We start from the raw sequence: 18,561 nt of genomic DNA on the forward strand, positions 1-18,561 counted from the left end.
TGAGGTTCTTACCCACGAAAGCTTATGCTCCCAATACTTCTGTTAGTCTTAAAGGTGCCACAGGACCCTCTGTTGCTTTTTAACTTCTCTCTTGTGCACTCCGCCACTTGAGATTTACAAGACTTATCAGTCTTTTCTTATTATTATTATTTTACTTTTAAGTAAATTTAGTGTTCATGAAAATTGCCATAATGACAACTCTGGAGAGTGAGCACTGTTTATCCACAACAGAAGTACAATTCAGTATAAGCAGAAGCTTCTCCATGCCAGCCTGTTCTGGAGGCGCTGTTGAAGGCATCAGGTGTTACTATCAATCTCGACTGGAACGTAAAAGGCTTTGTATCCCATATACGATACCGGAACCAAACAACTACTAGTTTTAGAGGTTTTAAATAATACAGATGTACATATTACTTTCTCCATGAAAGACTTTTATTAGACAACATTTTTGTATGCAAGTCATCATTACAAATCAATGGGTTAGTGATCTTGTTATTGATCTGTGGACGTTCTATAAGGCACTCTGATATCAACAGTAAGGTGTGGCCAAAACTTCAAGCCTGGTTACCTAAAATTAAGCTCCTGGATCCATATTTAGGCATCTACATTTTAGTGGCCAGATTTACAGGCATGCCAAACACTTGTAGGCCTCCATAAGATCTCAACTTTAGGCAAGCAGGCATGAAAATTTTGGTCAACGCCTAGATATATTTTCCCCCAAAAAATCTATTATGCTGTTTGTTCAGCATACTTTCCACACATCCTGCATATCCATACTTTTGCATTCCTGTCAACTCATATACAGTAAATTACTGAATTTAATGGCAGGTAGTCAAAAGTTACCTTAATTAGCAGTTTCCTGTTATATGTTTTGTCTCTCCAATACAGTATTAGTTTTTTCTGTCCATTCTCTCTTTCTTTATCTAACTTTAAAACTCACTCTATTGGGCCCAGTGAAGTATACTAGAATATGTCACATCCCAAGGTTGTTGCTACTAAACCACAGTTTCACCTACTGAACTCTGTCAATGTGGCTCACTACTTAGACTTCATAAAAACAAGCTTTTGGCTCACCAAAACTTGACTCACCTGCAGTGTGCACTTTTAAAATATTTTTCAGATAAGCTATCAGATCAATCCACACACACGACTGCAAATTTAAAGACTAAAATGTTGCAAACAAACATTTTCTATCATCCTCAAATTCCACCTCTCTTGTCAAGCGTTTACTAGAGAAATTTCCTTTTAGTTTTAACTCTGTATATCAACTTTTTAGTCCAAAGAAATATTCAAGTTTATAAATCTGGTTTTACAGTCTGACATTGTTGTAGACTACAATGCTGAATTATTCACTTGTGAACTATAACCACCATTCCTCAAACAAATCCTCAAATAAACCCATGGACTGCAAGCCACAATCCAGTAGTTTTAAACAAGGGCACAAACTTTGTGCTATTGACCTACAAAAAGTCAAAATTATGACAAAATGAGTCACAAGCTTTTTAATATTCTGTAGAATTACTTACATTCAGCAAAGGTTTAATATTCAGCATTATGTATTACCTTACATAAAATGCTATACAGCAAATACTAAATAAAATATCAATCCTAACTCCTACCCTTAAAGAAAAACAAAACAAATACTAACTTGAATTCTGGCTTTTCAGATTACTTTTTTCAGTAGAAGTTATTATTGCCAAGTCGTTTATCCATTGAGATATATTCAGCTATTTTTAATAAAGTTTCTGATTGTTATATACAAAGGATAAAGGAATTATTCTAGCCCACCAAGTAAACAACATGTATCTATTTAGGGGGGCACAAAATTAAGTTTAGAACATTAGATCCTTGGGTGCATTTATCTTCAGAAAAGAAATGTGAACTAGAAAACACAGGCTAATCCTTTCACAGGAAACTTGTGAAAGGAAACAACATAGCTAGTGAGAACCAACAAGTGCCATCAGAATGAGAGACACTAGAATCACTCAGCTGTTCAGTATTTAACTTCTTTGTAATTATTAAAAGGCTATTAAACCATCAACTCAAAAGCTAACTGCAGCAATACTTTTCAGCAAACTGTATAAATTTAAAAAGGTGCTCTAGATTACTGGTAGTACAGATTAAAAGAAACCTCTGCATACAAAAAGACAAGACTAAAGTCATATCATATAAGCCAAGACAAAACTAATGGTGAAAACTTACTTTTTCAGTTGAACAGCTCTGAAGGTCCAACCAACCTTTCAATGCCAAACTGCCTGTCTATATGAAGTTAAAGTGTAATTTGCTTTCTAATTTAAATACATTGCTACAGCTTCAGTGGATCCCGTGACTGGTTGGGAGTGCACTGTATTAATTTGGGAGACTACATTAATGGGTTTTTTTTATTTCCTTTAAATCAAGCCTTTTGGCTAAGTAGGGCTGAGATATGTCTACTAGAGTAAAATATCATATTACACAACATCCTGAGTTCCATAACTCCTCCAACAAGAGAAACTCTCAATGTCATCACAGGCCCCTTAAAAAAATAGCCACAGTAGTTCTAACACTACTAAAGTTGTCTCAGCTTGTTTAGTGAGTTTGTTTTGCTTTAATGTGCCTGGAGGTTTTAGCTATAAGAAGAGAAGAGCAGAAGTGGAGCACTCCAACTGGTTGACAACAATTCCAAACCATGAGGGAATCCAATTCTCAAAGGTCAAAAAATGGTTGGATTACCCCCTACTTAAAATTCTTCATTTTCGTCTTTCCAACAGAATTAAAGAATAAAAGAAAAATAAAAGCAGCAGAAGTGGGCATTTTATAAATGCAATACCACCAGGGGTGCAGGATTAAGATCTACAGTCAACCAGGTAAAGCCACAACATATAAAGGGGGGTTCATAAGTTTGGAGCAACAGATAAAAACATTGCATTTAGATCTCTCAAACTTTTTTACTGGTGACCCCTTTCACATAGCAAGCCTTTGAGTGCGACCCCCCCTTATAAATTAAAAACACTTTTTTATATATTTAACACCATTGTAAATGCTGGATGCAAAGCGGGGCTTGAGGTGGAGGTTGACGGCTCGCAACCCCCCCCATATAATAACCTCGTGATCCCCTGAGGGGTCCTGGCCCCCAGTTTGAGAACCCCTGACGTAAAAGCTTCTGCTAAATACTATACTTCCATGAAGATGGTCTTCACTCTTATAATACTCCTGACCATGCTATGTCACTGCAACTATATTACTCAACTGTATCTGTACCCCTGCCTGAAATGTCATCACTGTGGTATCTGGTCACCTGAGTTGCATATGTTAGCTATCTTATAGTACAGGTTTTGCATGCTTCCAGAAGGGGATGTAGGTATAAGTCTCATGTGACACTGTTAAATAGATCTGGATGTAAAGCAGGAATTCCATTTTGCAAAATATTGAGATTTTGACATTTATTTTCATTCTGATGTGGAACAAAAACAGACCTTTCAAAAATTTTAGCCAAAAAACAAAACAAAACAAGGCACCCCAGAACAATCATCAGCCCAATGACTACGGCATTCACATGGGATGTGGGAGATGCTGGTTCAAGTCCTGTTCTGCCTAATCACCAACTATAAAAAAAATCTTCTTTTGGCCCAATGAATATTTAACTATTCATTCAAAGTGGAACAACTAAAACAGTAGACTTACTTTATAGCCTGTGGTTATGGCACTCATCTGAGATGTGGAAGACCCAGGTTCAAGTCAATCATTCACTGGGCTACTGGCTATTGTGGGGTATTTCTGTGTCTCCCTCCCACCCCCTTCCAATTGTTTTGTTGAAACCAATACATTTCCAAGAAAAGTAATAATACTATATGGAGATATACCTATCTCATAGAACTGGAAGGGACCCTGAAAGGTCATTGAGTCTAGCCCCCTGCCTTCACTAGCAGGACCAAGTACTGATTTTGCCCCAGATCCCTAAGTGGCCCCCTCAAGGATTGAACTCACAACCCTGGGTTTAGTAGGCCAATGCTCAAACCACTTAGCTATCCCTCCCGCACTGAGTTTTGTGTTAAAAAAAAAAATCAATACTTTCCACCAAGAAAAAAATATAAAAAAAATTCTTAACCAGCTCTAATAGTAAGTGACCAAATGAGGAAGTTAATTATGGAGGTTATTAGGGTCACTATATATGGAACTCAGTTCTAACTATGAGTCTTGAATAGAAACCCCGCAATACCTGGAAGGATAGGTGAGACAAGGAAGAGGATGGTCCAGTATCTAGGACATGAACCTGGGACTCTGGTTAAATCTTCTGCTCCACCAGGGCTGTGTAACCCTGGGCAAGTCACTTAGTCTCTCTCTGCTTCAGTCTCTATCCATAAAAATGGGGACAATATTACCTCCGCTCATGGTGTATCAAGAGGATAACTACATTAAAGATTGAGACATGCTCAATACTACAGTAATGAGGACCATATGTTTAATTTAGGTAGGTAGGGAAGATTTGGGCTGTGTAGCTCACAGTAGTCTATGTAGCTAAAAGATGTTAACATTTCTTAAGTCCTTTGTATACCACACATATAACTAAGTTATTGGGGCAAGTTACAAAATGTTTGGTCCCTGATCTAGGTTCAACTGTATGAAGTATGGATGGGATCTCACCATGCCCCACAACTGGATTAAATCCCTGAATAGCCCAAAACCTAAGATTTCACCAGCTGTAGGGACATAGTAAGGCTCCTTCCACACTATAAGCTTCAACTAGATTGGGGCAGCTGCACTGTAAGTGTGTCCCATATCAGTTATAGCGAGGGCCCTGCATAAATCATGATTTCACAGAGGGCATGGAAGTGAAAAATGCACTGAAACTGTTATTTTAATTTTGTTTTTAAAGATAAATGTCTACAAAGTCTTTAGTACAATAAAATCACCTTCGCTAGTCAATTTCAAGGACAGAATGAATTTCACAAGTATCCTTAGACAAAATTAACTAAGTTTACTGGTAAAATTCATTCCATTCTCAAAATTGGCTAAATTTAAATTGAAAAATTCTTTGTCCATTTTATGATGGAAAGACAGTAGTTTATAGAACAGTATTTAGTGTACGGAAGGAAACTGTGGTCCATAATGGAAATGCAGAAAAGAAGTAGTGTAGCACCCGGATGATTGTGTTTACGGAGGTTATTGGAAGACAGAGGATGGACAATGAAATAGGTAAGATTTAAAGTTGATGGGGATGTATTTAACTTGTTCCTTAACTTAATGAAGAGGTCTAAATATGTAAATCAGTTAATATCCCAGATGACAGCTGTGTTAACTAGCATATAATGATATTCCTTCAGCTAGAGCTGCAGCAAAGTTTCTTGCAAGCTATCCTGGTGGACTACTTCAAGTCATCTAAAAACCAGCACTGATCTTTTCAGAGGTTCATACTCCACAACAAACAATTCCAAGATAAGCTACCCCAACTTCTAAAGTAGTAAACAAAAACACTAATACTCATTATTATGGCTTGTAGTTACACAACTAGCATTTATTCACTGGTTTCAGATACTGTTAAAGGTATTTGTGTGCTTAGATTTTTTGTAAAACCTGTTCTCATTTATGTCGATTTTCACAAAGTTGTCTATCATTACAGTGCCTAAGCACTGACATCAATTCACAAGTTATAAACTACTACTACTAATATGCCTCTCAATTCTTATATCTTCAAAAACAGATTATAAGTCTTGTAAACTTTCAGCCAAACACAAATTTAGGTACTTAATTCACCTTCCCAGACTGACAATATTCATAACAGTTGTATGCCTAGTCTCTAGATACTCTGCCAATAGTGTACACCAGTAATGGTTCAGTATTCAACAAAATATGAAAAGAACAAATTTAAAAGGATGTCTTATAAACAGCAGCCAAAATCAAAGCGATGCACACTTGTTTCAAACTGATACAACAATGAGCACCAGAAAAAAAGATGCAGAGACTTGGCACAACAACAGAAACAGTAAGGCTTAACTCATATACATAACAATATTTGCCTTCTCCAAAACTAACAGCATTATCTTAAGCAAATATCCCTTTTGTTATGGTTGAATAATTTCATTTCTGGTCTCTGTTATTCTGGTTTATTTCCTTGTGGATTTTATCCAATGAAGAGATAGTTTTCCCATGTACATATCTATTCTTCAAAGAGCTTACAGCATGGGTATAACAATTTACAAAACTAATAGATGCTATCTGAAGAGACTGACATGTAATAAACCAAATTAAAAGACATAGGATTTTGAAGTTAACACTCATTCTAATTTTGCATATTACCACCTTTATTTGATTAAAGGCTGATTAATACCCAATTTAAGTATCTCTTTTCATTTCTTAATTCATGTGACGTTTCCAAACAGAGAAATTTTCAATTCCCCCTTACTCTCTTCAAAAGAAAATGCTAAAGTACTACAAGAATTCTGGAATAGTATCACAACACAAAAATGCAATATTAGTACAAGTAAATTAAATTATATTTTTAAAAATTGAGTTGAAAACTGAATATATGTTGTAAACAAACTAGTTTACTTATGTTTCTTAGTAATGCCAGAATTCTCTTGTCTTCTATGTGTATCTGGCTAACTTCTCTAGAATCAGTGAATTGTTCAATATAATCTAATTGTTCAAAAACACATCACATCTAAAAGACCCAACCACACAACTTCTAGGAGAGTTACAGCTTCTGGTAGGTATATGGAGGCCTTCTTGCATTTGTACATAAAACAGTTATCTTTACAATTAGCTTTGAGGTTCTAAATACATTGTGAGCATAAGTACAATGTTCATTTTGCTTATATTGCCCAACCTATTAGTGACTGCAATAAGTTTTCCACTTTTAACAACAAACAAAATTGTTTGCTGAATGGCAAGAAGTTAAAAGCATCTTCTAATCCTACAGGAACTTTATAACCCAAGTATGTTTTGGTATGGGCCCTTGAACAGAAGGGGTTCATACTCAACAGGATTTCAGGTTTTGTTGAATGAATTTTTTTAAATAAAACTTGTCAATCTGTTTCAATATGAGAAAGTCAAACATTTGTTATAGATATGATAAGATAACTAGAAATGCAGAGTGAAATAGATTTCCTAGTGTTATTTTACACGATTTCTCTATGGAAATACACAAAAGCACAATGAAAGGCATCCTACAGGTTTAATTAACCTTCAAAAAATAGAAGCATATTTTGGTATGATTAACTTGATGAAATTCACTTGACTTATCTTGAAAGAAAAAGTGGCCATAGCCACTACAGCCACTATAAAGGTGACCTGAAAAAGAGGTTATGACCTGTTTCTTTCTTTAAGGTGTATAAATAAGATTAGAAAGATGTCCTACCTCTCTCCTCACAAAAATATCCACTTTTTTTTTTTAACGTAAATTCAATCCATGATGACTGTTTCCAAGGGAGAGTCAATGGACAAATAAAGCAGTACATCAAAGAAATCATATGTGAAACTGGATAGGAAAGAGGAAGTTATTTTTATTTAACATGTTGCTCCACATTTAAGGAAAGCTCCTGAACACACACACAAATAAAAAGTAGTTTCTTTTGGTTTTGGGGTTTGTTTGTTTTTTGGTAAAGATTTGACACCAAATCCCTTTCAATTAGAGCTTTAAAAAGCTCACAATGTACATATACAGAGCTCTGTCATACTACCTTTCAGACCATCTTTCAGGTGTTTCATATATCATAAAGAAGCAATTACAGGGCACAACTTCTCCTTCAGATTCCTCCTAAATTGGCTGTAGAGCCAACTCGAACGAATGGATAAGACGTAATTCAAGTGGACCAAAAAGTCAAATGAACCAAAAGGCATGAACCAAACTGAGAATCTGGCTCTGACTCTACAATTGTATCGGGACAAACAGATCCTTGCACTCACATGGAGCTCCACTAGCTCCAATGGGGATTTGGCCAAACAGATCCAACTGTAGGATCAAAGCCAAATTCTCAAAGTTCCATTCATGTTCTCATCTTGGGAGAAAGATCACATTTGTAGAAGAATTATTAAAAAGGACATGGCCAACATGACACTTTAAACAGTGTCCTGGTCACTTTCACATTCTAGTTCCCATGAGTATACTGTTATTACTGCATATATATTTATAAGCAAAAACTTAGTTTTCATCTATTTAACATCATGAAAACATTTGTGTATATTGACTGTTGTAAAAATATATTTCATTTGCCATACATATGAAGCCTAAACTACTTGACAGAGATCCTTAACTCATCACCACTCATTTAAAAAAAAAAAAAAAAAGACAGTTAATGTCAGTGATTACTAAGTGACTTCTCATTTTTGTCACAGGAACATAATTACCACACCAGATGAGACCAGAGTCCATTTAGTCCAGTGCCTCTGATGCTTCAAAGGAAAAGTGCAGAAAAACCATGAAGTGGGCAACTGTGAAATAAATTATCCATAGGGAAAACTTATTTCTAATTCCTCAGAGGTTGGTTTTATGTCTTGAAACAACAGTACTTCCCATAATAAATATTTTATTTTCCCTCCTAGATTGTCAGTTCAAAAAATAAGTGCCATTTCATTGGAAATGTATTTATCTACCTTAAAACATGGGATAAATTTAGCCAACAAGCATATCCTCAAAGATAATTTCTGAATGGTCACCAACAGACTGGAGCACTGATACTAGAGTAAATGGCCTGCCCTGAAAAATATGTTATTGAAAAATCATCACTATTAACTCCTTGCAACTCCATAGAGTCCATGGTCACTTTAGACCCTCCAAATCGAAACATGAAGTGGCATGATGCAGTACAAACTAAGGTTAATTCTACACGTTTACATACAGGATCAAACCCCACCAATATAAAAAAGATTTATACAGTTTAAACCCAGTTACTGAGTGAACAGGGACTTCCTAAAAAGAACTCAAAAATGCTATTGTACGTGTGTGATCCAATACATACAAACTAGTATATTGCAAAATGGTAAATATTTGCATTTTTAGTTTATGAAAATGCAGCTGCAAGGAAAAGTCCTTTATGCATTTAAAACATAAAAGGAGAATATAAAATAAAGACTGTTCAGCAAATGCAATTTGATTTTAATATCAGGCATACTAATTTCTGTTCTTGAATTACAGTGCATCCAAAAATCTAATAGAGAGTTGTGTGAATTCATGACAAACAGTTCATTAGTCTTGCTATTTGTGATTCATCCTAAGCCGTTTATGATTTCTCAAGTTTGTTATTTACAAAAGTTATTCACTGAATCACTTCATACAATTTCTGGCCTTTTAATTGTACAAACAGTTTGTTATAAATATTCAAAATTAGACATCTGAGCTGTTTTGGTTGGACATACGTCACATGGTACGTTGGCTTCCTGAGCATAACTCTGGGAATCAGGTTTCTAACAAGGTCCACTGCCAATTTCACATTTCTTTCTTTAGTCCCAACCCAGCAAAGCACTTAAGCACAGAATAGACCCGCTGTAGTCAGTATGAGCACTGAGGCTAAACCTGTCTTCTCCAAATATTGCTGCTAGCAAACTCATGTGCTAGAATATTTGTAGAAAGCTAAAACTGAACACAAAAGCAACAGGAACACAGTCAAAGAAAGTCAGCTAAAAAATTGCAATATTTGTCCAACTATAAGCGACAACAATGTGAAGTATGTACATTTAAAAAATGTGCAAGTTTAAGTACTTACCTATAACACCACCTGAATTTCACCTTTTTAAAACATATGGATATATTATAGTACTAGCTGAAAACAGCTGAATGATGGCATGTAAATTCTTCAGAATAAAAAAATATTTATTGCTTGAGATGCAGTTCTATTATTTTAACAAATCGTAGTATAAAACCTGCAACGGAATGTTTTTATCCAGACATCCATTGTTACTATTATAATAGTATTTTTCTAAATTACTTAGATACATAGACTGTGATTAAGTATTAAATCACTAGAATATTTAAGAGTGTGTACAGCTATAGTAATTACAGTGCTTAGAAACAGCACTCTGTGGACACACTACAGAAGAAGAATAAAATACAACAGAGTTAAAGGCTCCCTCTGGTTTTCTTGCTGAAATGAAGGACCATACTTTTTTATGTATAAATGTGCATTATCAGATAACATAACTTCTGCAAGATGCTCCAATAATAGTGCCTCATTCCCTCCAAACCCTTAATATCCAAGGCATACTTTATGTATGTTTGTACTTAGAAACGCACGCACTGTGTTACTAAGTACAGCCCGATGTACCACAGGAAGTGAGTGAGACCTGTTTTTAGACGCTTTACTTACAAAACATCTTCCATATGTGTAACATGTAAATCAATCCCTCAGACACATATGTGTGATCATTCAGTTCAACCGTCTTACCTGACAACTCTGGAAACCCAGGTTCCAGTGCACTTCTGATTTCTACACTTAAGTGCATAAAAGAATAATACTGAGCTGTTACACACTACTAGATAAATACAGTACTAAATATATATTTTAAAATTACACAGTGCAGCTAAATCACATTTGGTGCTCCACTTCTGGCCAGGTCTCTATTTAAGAGGAAGTAAGGAAACTTTAAGGCTTAAGCCTTATTTAAACTCCTCTAGCAAGAGCTTCTTTGATTTTACTGTAAAACTGCTATGGTCCCAAACCCTTGCTTAACCTCAGACTTCTCCCTGTAAATCACTAATTGGTAGGTACTCTATGGTTATTTAATGAGAAATGTGGCAGTAACCTCTATATGCAGGCACAAAAATACAGGCTAATTGGTAAAATTATGCAATCAGAAAAACCCAAATAAATGTCTAACAAAACTATAACAGCAGCAAGAGCATTTAAATTACCAGGCTAGTTTATATAAAGTCCAATACCAAACAGCATTTTCTCCACCACAACCTAACAGCTTGGCAATTGTTAAGTTAAACACACAAAGAACTGCACACCACACCAAATTAACATCTCACACTCAATGACCATTAATTCATACAAAGAGAAGCTGACACTGCTATAACTTTGCACGTGTTACAGGTAGCATAAATCCATGAGAGAAGAGGTTTGTCAGCTCCTGCTGAGCCCAGAAACAGTAACCAGCAGGGCTCTGGGTGTAAGGAGGTGGCAGCTAACTGAAGGGGATGGGAACAGTTCAAGGTGGTGGTTTAAGAAGTGACTGGGGCCTCAGGGGAGTAGTTGAGGCAAGTCTGATTCTTTGGGATGGACTAGTTGATGGGCACTTTGAGACCTCAGGAATGCAGGGCTCAGGGTGATGACTGAAGGGGCAACTTAAGGTGGGTAGGGTCTCAGGATATGAGGTTCAAATTCACTACATAGCTGGGATCTAGGGGTGGCTGAGGATGGCCAGGATGAGTATGCAGGATCTATTCAGTATGACTGGGAGCAGTAGGAAGATGAAGAATAGACAGGCACTTGGGGGTGGCCTGCGGTCAGCAGCTGGGAACAGCAAGATCAGGATGGGGCAGGTGGGCTCTCAGGGGATGGCAGCAGGATCTAGGGCAGAGGGGCACATGGGCTCTTTGGGACAGCATCCAGGTGAAGTGTAAGCAAGCTCTCCAGAGGTGGCAGCAGGATCCTGCAAGGGAGGAGACACACATGGGCTCTGAGGGGAACTAGAGGAGGAAGTGTGTGCAGAAGAATTCTGAGGGGGGATTGCTAGACTTGGGCTAGGGGGAGCAGGATCTAGAAGTGAAGGGCAAGGAGACTCTCAGGGGGAGCAGATGGGGGCTGACAGTCTCTTGGTGGGGGGCAAGTGAGCTCTCTAGGGGACAGGACCGGGATGGAGAACAATGGGGACTGACAGGACCGAGATGGGGAACAATGGGGACTGACAGTCTTGGGATGGGTGGCAGGTCTCGGGGGAAGGATCAGAGTGGGGGGCAGGTGGGCTCTCTAAGGGATGGGATCGGATACAGGTGAGGTCTGACAGTCTCAGGATGGGGGCAGATACGGACTGACAATCTCAGGGTGGGTGGCGGGCAATCTTGGGGTAGGGGTCAGGTAGACTCCCAGGGGCAGATCGGGGGTGAGAGGCAAGTAGGGGCTGATAGTCTCGGGGGCTCCAAGCTTTTCGCTCTCCGGCCCGCTGCCCCAGCAACCAGACCCACGCGTGGGAGCGGGGCGGAGACAGCAGGTGCCCGCCGGGCGCCCCCATTCCTGCTGCGCGGCGCCCGCCCCCGACCTAGCGCCCCCCGCAGCCCCGCACTGACCTCGCCACCACTCATGCACAGCTCCATTTTGTGGCAGGGCTCCGGCTCCTCCGCGTCCTCCAGCGGGGCGAACGGCACCATGTCCTCGCGCCCGCTAGCCGGGGAGCCGCCGCCGCTCGCAGCCGCTGCTCATGTCCCGGCTCCGCGGCGGCGGCTGCTGCTGCTTCTGCGGCCTCAAGGGCAGCGCGCTGCCGAGCCGGCGGGTCCCCTCCGCCGGCCCATAGAGCGCGGCGGCGGCGCAGGAACTGGCTCTGCTGCTACTGCTCCTGCTCTCCGGCGGGGGCGGCTCCGCTCTGCCCGCACCGCGCCCCCTCCCCCAACATGGCGGCCGGGGAGGGGGTGGTACCGATGCAGCATGGGAATGACGTCAGGCCGGGCTGGAGAATCCCCGGCACGGGGAGGGGGGGGTGGGAGGTGCACGTGGAGCGGGCGGTGTGGGGGAGGCGGGGGATGACGTGAGCCATGGCGTGGGTGTGATGCACGTCCTTTGTAACGTCCTCAGCGGGCTGCGCATTCGGAGCCTGGCCGCTGCGCGAGGGGCGCCCTTCCCCCTCCCCCGCCCGCGAGCCTGGCGAGCGTCGACCCGCTGCATAGTGAGGGGGGGGACCCGGCTCCAGGCCAGCAGCCCCTGCTCCGGAGGATGCTGCCTGCACCCGCCCTGGGGCGGGATCCCCGCTGCACGGCCCGTGGGGACAGCTTGCGTGGGGGTGCCCGTCTCTGCAGGACGGTGACAGCCCAGAGCCCCCGGGGGTAAAAAAGCACACCGGGGCCAGAGGCGACCCTGCACAGGGTGGGGTGTGATCCTGCCTCATCGCTGGTACTGCTGCTTATTGCTGTCAGTGGGAGTTAGGGGGACCACATCTCCCGCTATGATCAGGACCATCCCCTATGTTAGGGGGTTTGGCTTATATAGGCAACTATACCTCCCCCTACTCCCCTGCAAAAAAAAAAAAAAACTGTCCTGATATTTCACACTTGCTATCTGGTCCCCTTAGTGGGAGTTTTGCCTGGGGAAAATTGAGTGAGGACTGCAGGATTTGGCCCTGTTGCAGAGAGGTGCTGCACGTGCCAATGCAGCCCCGGGCTGCTGGGGATGGGCATCGTATCTTTAAAGCCAAGGGGAGTAGTGCCATCAAAGTCAATGAGGTTACTCACACAATAAAAGTCAGGGATGTGCTTACCTTGTGGAATCGGGCATAAGCCCTGATCCTGCAGTAAAGTTAAATTGCATACGCACAACACTGGAACTATGGGCACTTTGAATTCCTCAGGTAGTAACTAATGACTAGTTTTATAGAGTCCAAGGCCATGAGGGACTATTGTGATCTTCTAGTCTGACCTCCTGGATAACACAGGCTAAGACACCTACAGAGCAGTGGCAGCAGTTCATGAGAAGAGGTCGCTGAGTTATCAGTGCTAAACTGGCTTACAGATATCATTTCATATTTGCAGTAAACACCTTCTGTCTAAGTTGTTCAAATGACAGCAAAAAAAGCCAGTAATTAACTTGTGAAATTCACTACAGGGGAGGATAGGAATATATACTCAGGTCTAGAAGCTGCTAGATCAAAGTAAGACCCTATTGAGGTCTTACAACCTTTTAGAGCCAGAAACAGCATAAAAGCATGTACTTGTATGCATGAGAAAGGAAGGGATCATGTATTTCACCTTGGTTACAAGCACCAAGAGATTTATTCCTCCGTTTCCAAGTACATAATTAGGAGGAACATTGCATTGTTTCCAATTCTGAAGGAGTTTGGCACTGTAGTTAGTTTGCTATTTGCCAGATAAAAAGATGTATGAGATCCTCTGAGTGAAAGGGTTTTTGATTTCCTTCCCCCCCCCCCCCCCCCCCCATTCTTTAATCTTGGAAGGAAAAAAAGTTGTGGTTCATGGAACATGGTTTAAAATGTGTGTTTGGAAATTATTACCCAAGACAGAAAACTATTCTGAGAACATTTTAGACTTATTTAAACATGCTGCATGACCAGGGCCATCCTTAGGATTTATGGGGCCCTACGCAGTATTATTCAACTGGTTCCCCTATACTCCACTGAAGGCGGTCCCCAGCCAGCACCACTGACCCCAGTGTGTTGAGGGGGCACAGCCACCACTCCCACCCGCAGACCCCTCAGAACCCCCCCCTTGCTGACGCATACCAAGCTTCGTACGCCGCAGATGCTGCGGCAGAGGCTCAAGGCAGGCTTCGCGCTGTCACGTGGGGGCTGCATCTTGCCAGAGCCCTCCTGCAGCTGCTAGCCATTCCTGGCTCACCACGAGCATTTTGACAGGAAGTAACAAGCAGTAATAGCAACAATAATATGTGTGTGCGCGTGTGTGAGAGAGACAGAGAGCCTGTGTGTGACTGTGTGTTGGGGGAGTGTGACAGAGTGTGTGTTGGGGAGTGTGAGACTGTGTGTGTGTGTGAGTGACAATCTGTATTGGGGACTGTGATTCGTGAGAGGCAGTGTATGTGAGTATGAGAGCCAGTCTGTGTGTGAGAAAAACTGTGTGTGTGTGTGTGTGTGTGTGTGTGTGTGTGAAGTGTGAGCGCACTGTCACTTTATGTCCCCCCCCCCTCACATGGAAGTTTCTCTCCTCCTGTCCTGGCCCTGACCTGACCCCCACCAGATACTGAGCGGCGCCGGCAGGCAGGGACCAGGGAGGGACTCCGCTCTGGGCGGCAGTGGACTGGGCCACCACCAGTGACTGGTCGCACCACTCTGGGCTCCCCAGGGCTGAGACAGCAGAGTCAGAGGCTGGAGCCCTTGATTGGCTGTCTGAGGAGCGAGTGAGGGAGGGGGCAGGGAGAAGCCCTCAGGCCCAGCACAGGGGAGGGGCCAGAGAAGAGAGGATTCCAGTAGCGGCCAGCAAGGGGAATGGTGCCCCAAATTTTTGGGTGCCAGTAATCCAGCGTGGACTCACCCCTGCAGCACCTCCTGCTGGTCATCTCAGGAATTAGCTCACCCAGCATCCGGAGCACCCTCTGAAGGCCAGGTGTCCCACCTGTCTCTGGCCCGTGTCCCTCCCAGACTCCGGTGCCCTTGGCTTGGGTGCTGCCCCCCTGGCAGTACCCCACTCTCTCTCTGGGTCTCCCTGCCCAGGGGAACCCCCACCCCCTATCCCAGTGTCACCTCAGTTGTGGCTACTGCCAGTCACCATCTAGCCCCCACGCCCTGGGGCAGACTGCAGTCTATCAGCCAATCATCACAGGCAACAAGGGATTTGGACTGGCTGCCTTTACCCACCCTCAGATTGCCCCTCTGCAACCCCAATACCTATATGGGCCTAGGACCAGGCCCTGCAGCCTGGGGAGTTGCTGGCCTAGGGCTTCCCAGCCCCCACAGCCTTGCCTCACTCTAGGTCCCCAGGTGAGCTCCCTGCAGCCAAGCGCCCGCCCGCCCGCCCGCCCCCCCCTCCCTCCCTCTCTCTCTCCAGTCAGAGGGAGACTCCTCAGTTTCTGGCTACTCTGGCCTTCTTATAAGGCTGAGTGGCTCAGGTTGGGGCATGGCCCCAGCTGCAGCCACTTCCCCAATCAGCTGGGGTTTGGCTCCTTTTTACAGCCCCAGCCCTCTGCAGGGCTTTTCCAACCCCTTCAGGGCTGGAGCGGGCATTCACCCCGCTACAGTGCCCTATGCAGCCGTGTATGCTGCATATGCCTAAGGACGGCCCTGTGCATGACCTTTCACCAAGGAGCATCACATAAAGCTAGCAAGCACCCTCTCAACAAGAGACAGTTCTTGATTGCCAAATAATTTTTATACAATTGGCAGGACTGAGGGAGCAAGCTGGTATACCACATGGTTCAGAACTACTCAGCCTTGCTTATTTCTTTTTACTAAGTGCACACAAGAGGATGTTGGGGTGCTGTATTCCTTGAATACACTTGGAAGAGCAGCATGGCTCACAGAACTACCCATGATGCATGATAACTGAGCTGTGTTAAATACAAAAGAGAATTGGATATTGTAAGTATGACATTATAACAACATCCAGTTAGCCTGTCAGCACTTCCATTGTAAACCTGTTTTTAAAGGCTTACAACTCAGTCATAGAAGACAAAAATGTTTTGGCCTGAAACAAACCATGTGCGCCCAGAAACATTCCCCCCCCCCCGAAAATGTAGTTCACTCACAAAATATTTAGGTCCAAAATGAACATACTATTCACAGTGTTTGAATATTTATGAGCAACTACTTTTGATTCAAAATATGTAACTGTTTCTGTTATATTAAAGGCTACTCAGGTCTCTCACACTTAAAAAAAATCGTTGTTGGCTTGCAAGAGGGATATTCAGGTTTTAGAGTGATCAGGTGGCAGGACAGGAAATGAACTTCACAGATTCTAATAACAACTGCAATCAGGAGATGCAGCCAAGTTTTTGTGCCTTTAGTTCACACCCAGGCTGCTCCCTATTCCTATGCCTCTGTTTGCACACAGGCATTATTAATGTTACTGATGTGCATCGGCAGAAAGCCAAAGGACCAGACCTCTTCTGTGTGGTTAAATATGTAGGCAAAGAAGTACCACTGGGCAGCTATTAATTTAAATCAAAAGGGATGGAAGTGAGAAGTGACTTTTTTTGCTGGTGACACTTCAGCCCTCAGCAAAGCTTGCCCTTTTCCTGCATTCCAGCCACTTATTTTGAAGGCTGTTGAGACAGTTCCTACTTCCCAAAAGGATGACAGGTTACAGACACATATTCAACGACATACAACATTTCAGAATTAGAGAGGGTACGGAGAAGAGCAATGGGAAAGGATGGGAAAACTCAAATGAAGACAGATTGAAAAAAATTGGATTGTTTCCTTACAAAGGAGATGAATAAGAGAGCACATGGTAATATAAAGAATGAATGAGATAGAGATCAGGAGCTTTGCTTTTCCCTGTTTCATAGCAAAAGCACAAGAGGATAGTCAATGAAATTTAAAGGCGGCAAAGTCAAAACCAATAAAAGGAAATACTTTTTTCACACAATGCATAATTAAGTTGTGGAACTCATTGTTAGGGGATGTCATTAAGGCCAAAAACTTGGCAAGCTCCAAAAAGAGATTGAACATTTATATGGATATAAAAAATACCCAGAGTTATAACCATTAATGCTAACAAAGTGATGAAGAGATATTAAACCTCATGCTTTAGGGTTCATGGTTGGAGATAGAATGCAGTACTAGATAGACCACGGGTTTGATCCAGTGTGCAATTCCTGTGTTCCCATGTTAACATTTGTGCATAATGGAGCCTTAGTTTGGAGTGTAAATGCCATCTGTTATAGTTGAAATAAAAATGTGTTGTCTCATGTCAGCATCAAAATTTTAACTGATATTTTCTGTCAGCTACAGTTCTGTGATTAACTGTTTTAGACAAAGATTTAAAGCTAACATGTAATTAAAAATATTTAGAAGCTGGTAGCTTTGAAATGACTGGTATGTATTGCATGTCTTAGTGAAGTCCAGGTGGCAAAGTTAAATACATTTTCAGTATCATTTGCATATTCAGTGTTTCTGTATTCCCAACAGACTTTGAGGAAAGAAATAAGAATAAGGTTCTACAGCCTGCATTGAACTTTTCCTACCCCAACTCAATCAGCTCCGTTGTTCCCTTTCTAGACCTCAAACTGTGGTCATATGTCAATAACCAAGTTCTTAGACAGGTACAACACAGAGAGTCACCATGCACATCATGTCTCCTGTTCTGTGCCTCAAACTTGTTCTAGTTAGCCTATTTCAAAAGATATATACAGTCTCCATATCCATTCAATCATTGGCTTCTCTAACAAAACTACAAATAAGGGCACTGTACCATATGGACAGGTTCTTCTGCTTCCCCACCCTATCAGCGGATATTAGAATCCTCCAAGAAAATGCTGACTACGGCAGGTACAGCTCATTAACTCCACCCTGGATAATAAGGGAAGCAGGAGTGGCAATTTGGGTAAATGGAACTGGGTTTTAGGTCAGAGAGATCTCTGCAAGGAAACTCGTAGAACAACAATGCTTGAGGAGAACACCTAGGCTGAAGTGTTTGTAATTCTGTGATTTATCAATAAAGCCAAACCCCAGGAAGAGAATAAATGTCAACTAATTTTGTGCGGACCCTGTTCGTAAAACTACAATACCCACCTGGGGAAGTGAGGAAACAGATTGACAGAGCAAGACGGGTACCCAGAAATCACCTACTACAGGACAGGCCCAACAAGGACAATAACAGAACACCACTGGCCATCACATACAGCCCCCAGCTAAAACCTCTCCAGCGCATTATCCACGATCTACAACCTATCCTGGAAAATGATCCCTCACTCTCACAGACCTTGGGAGGCAGGCCAGTCCTCGCTTACAGACAACCCCCGAACCTGA

The 18,561-nt window shown here is 42.1% G+C and overlaps 1 protein-coding gene across 1 annotated transcript in view; it reads right to left on the reverse strand.

Annotated features, from left to right (window-relative positions):
- RPS6KA6 (ribosomal protein S6 kinase A6) overlaps positions 1–12,350 on the reverse strand; it is a 73,168-nt gene extending 60,818 nt beyond the window's left edge. Inside the window, exon 1 of the mRNA XM_024195127.3 lies at positions 12,203–12,350. Within this exon, the coding sequence (XP_024050895.1) occupies positions 12,203–12,283 (81 nt within the window). The 5' untranslated portion in view covers positions 12,284–12,350. The remainder of the gene's footprint in view (positions 1–12,202) is intronic.
- Between the last annotated feature and the right edge of the window lie 6,211 nt (positions 12,351–18,561).

The sequence above is a fragment of the Terrapene carolina genome, unplaced genomic scaffold (assembly GCF_002925995.2).
Source record: "Terrapene carolina triunguis isolate 2854851 unplaced genomic scaffold, T_m_triunguis-2.0 Scaffold131, whole genome shotgun sequence".
Lineage (NCBI taxonomy): Eukaryota > Metazoa > Chordata > Testudines > Emydidae > Terrapene > Terrapene triunguis.